This window comes from Geospiza fortis, unplaced genomic scaffold, assembly GCF_000277835.1.
Source record: "Geospiza fortis unplaced genomic scaffold, GeoFor_1.0 scaffold432, whole genome shotgun sequence".
NCBI lineage: Eukaryota > Metazoa > Chordata > Aves > Passeriformes > Thraupidae > Geospiza > Geospiza fortis.
In genome coordinates, this window is record NW_005054436.1 from 1,858,390 (window position 1) to 1,860,012 (window position 1,623).

Sequence of the window (1,623 nt, forward strand, 5' to 3'; positions counted from 1 at the left end):
CGGGCTCGCACAGCGGGTTCCGGCAGTAGGAGCTCCTGTTGGGACCCCGGCGTCCCCCGGCCATGCCCGGGACTGAGGGGGGTCCTGGCTGCTCACTGCGGGCTGGGCTCAGCCCCCACCACTGCAGGGACACATGGAGAGGGGCTTGATTAGCAGGGATTCATCAGCGTTTCTTACGGAGCCTCGCTGTCACCACCCCGTCAATCCCAATTTCTCCAGATTTGATTTTTGGAGCTCGTCGCTTCAGGATAATCCCAATTTCTCCACCTGTTTTTTCCTCTGTCTCCCACACTTCTCCAGCTCAACCTCAGGGAGCTCCAGCCTTGCTGAGGTGCTGGAATTCATCACTTTACAAGGAATTCCCTGTGGTGTCATCCCTGTTTTCCATAATAATTAGCATGTATTAATTAGCATTTCTTAAGGAGTGCTGTCACCAGGATAATCCCAATTTCTCCAAATTCAATTTTTGGAGCTCATTGCTCCAAGATAACCCAAATTTCTCAAAATTCAATTTTTGAAGCTCATTGCTCCAAGATAACCCAAATTTCTCAAAATTCAATTTTCAGAGCTCATTGCTCCAAGATAATAGAAATTTCTCCAAATTTAATTTTTGGAGCTCATTGCTTCAAGATAACCCAAATTTCTCCAAATTCAATTTTTGAAGCTCATTGCTCCAAGATAATCCAAATTTCTCCAAATTCAATTTTCGGAGCTCATTGCTCCAAGATAATCCAAATTTCTCCAAATTTAATTTTTGCAGCTTGTCACTCCAAGATAATCGAAATTTCTCCAGATTTAATTTTTGGAGCTCGTTGCTCCAGGATAATCCCAATTTCTCCACCTATTTTTTCCCTCTGTCTCCCACATTTCTCCAAGTCAAGGATGCAACCTCAAGGAGGGGTTGAGAATTCATCACTTTACAAGGAATTCATTCTGCATCCCTGTGGTGTCATCCCTGTTTTCTCAAGAAATGTTCAACAACTGGCCCCAAAAATTCAGAAATTTGGGATATTTTGGTATGATTTTGTGTTGGAACGAAAAGTTACACCTTTTAAAAATTGTTATTTTATTTTTGGCTCTTTAGGATGGGAAGAAACGACACATTTTTTGGGTATTTGTTGATTTATGTTTTGATGGCACTGAGGTCAATTTGGGGTGAGCCCAAATTCAGCTTTTCCAGTGCTTGTTTGCCACACACAAAACTCATCCCAAGCTTTTTCAAACTTCCTCAGGATCCTGTTAACCTCAGGAGAATCCACAGCAGCCATAAAAAAAAAAAAAATCCCCATTTCCAAGTGAAATCTGAGCTGTGAGGGGAATTCAGGCACATTCCTTCTCCTGGTGGATCATTTCCAGCTTTGGAATTCGCATCTGGAGCCACAAAATGTGCGCTGGAGGTTTAGAAACCAACCCCAAGGGAGTTTTAAAGCTGATGTTTTAAAGCTGAGCTCGGGATTTCTCCAAAATCCCCATCCTGGAGCTGGAGCTGGTGATTTTAGGAGATGCTGGGATGGTTTTGGGGAGCTCTGGGAGCAGTGGAAAGTTTTTGGGAGGTTCTGGAGGAGCGGTGGAAGCTGTGAGAGCAAACAGTGAGGGGGGGGATTTGGGGTCAGGAAAGGAGCC

General features: G+C 44.2%; 1 protein-coding gene across 1 annotated transcript in view; it reads right to left on the reverse strand.

Annotated features, from left to right (window-relative positions):
* The window catches only part of TMEM39B (transmembrane protein 39B), a 5,789-nt gene extending 5,725 nt beyond the window's left edge, over nucleotides 1–64 (reverse strand). The window contains exon 1 of the mRNA XM_031062045.1: nucleotides 12–64. Within this exon, the coding sequence (XP_030917905.1) occupies nucleotides 12–64 (53 nt within the window). The remainder of the gene's footprint in view (nucleotides 1–11) is intronic.
* Nucleotides 65–1,623: the final 1,559 nt, after the last annotated feature.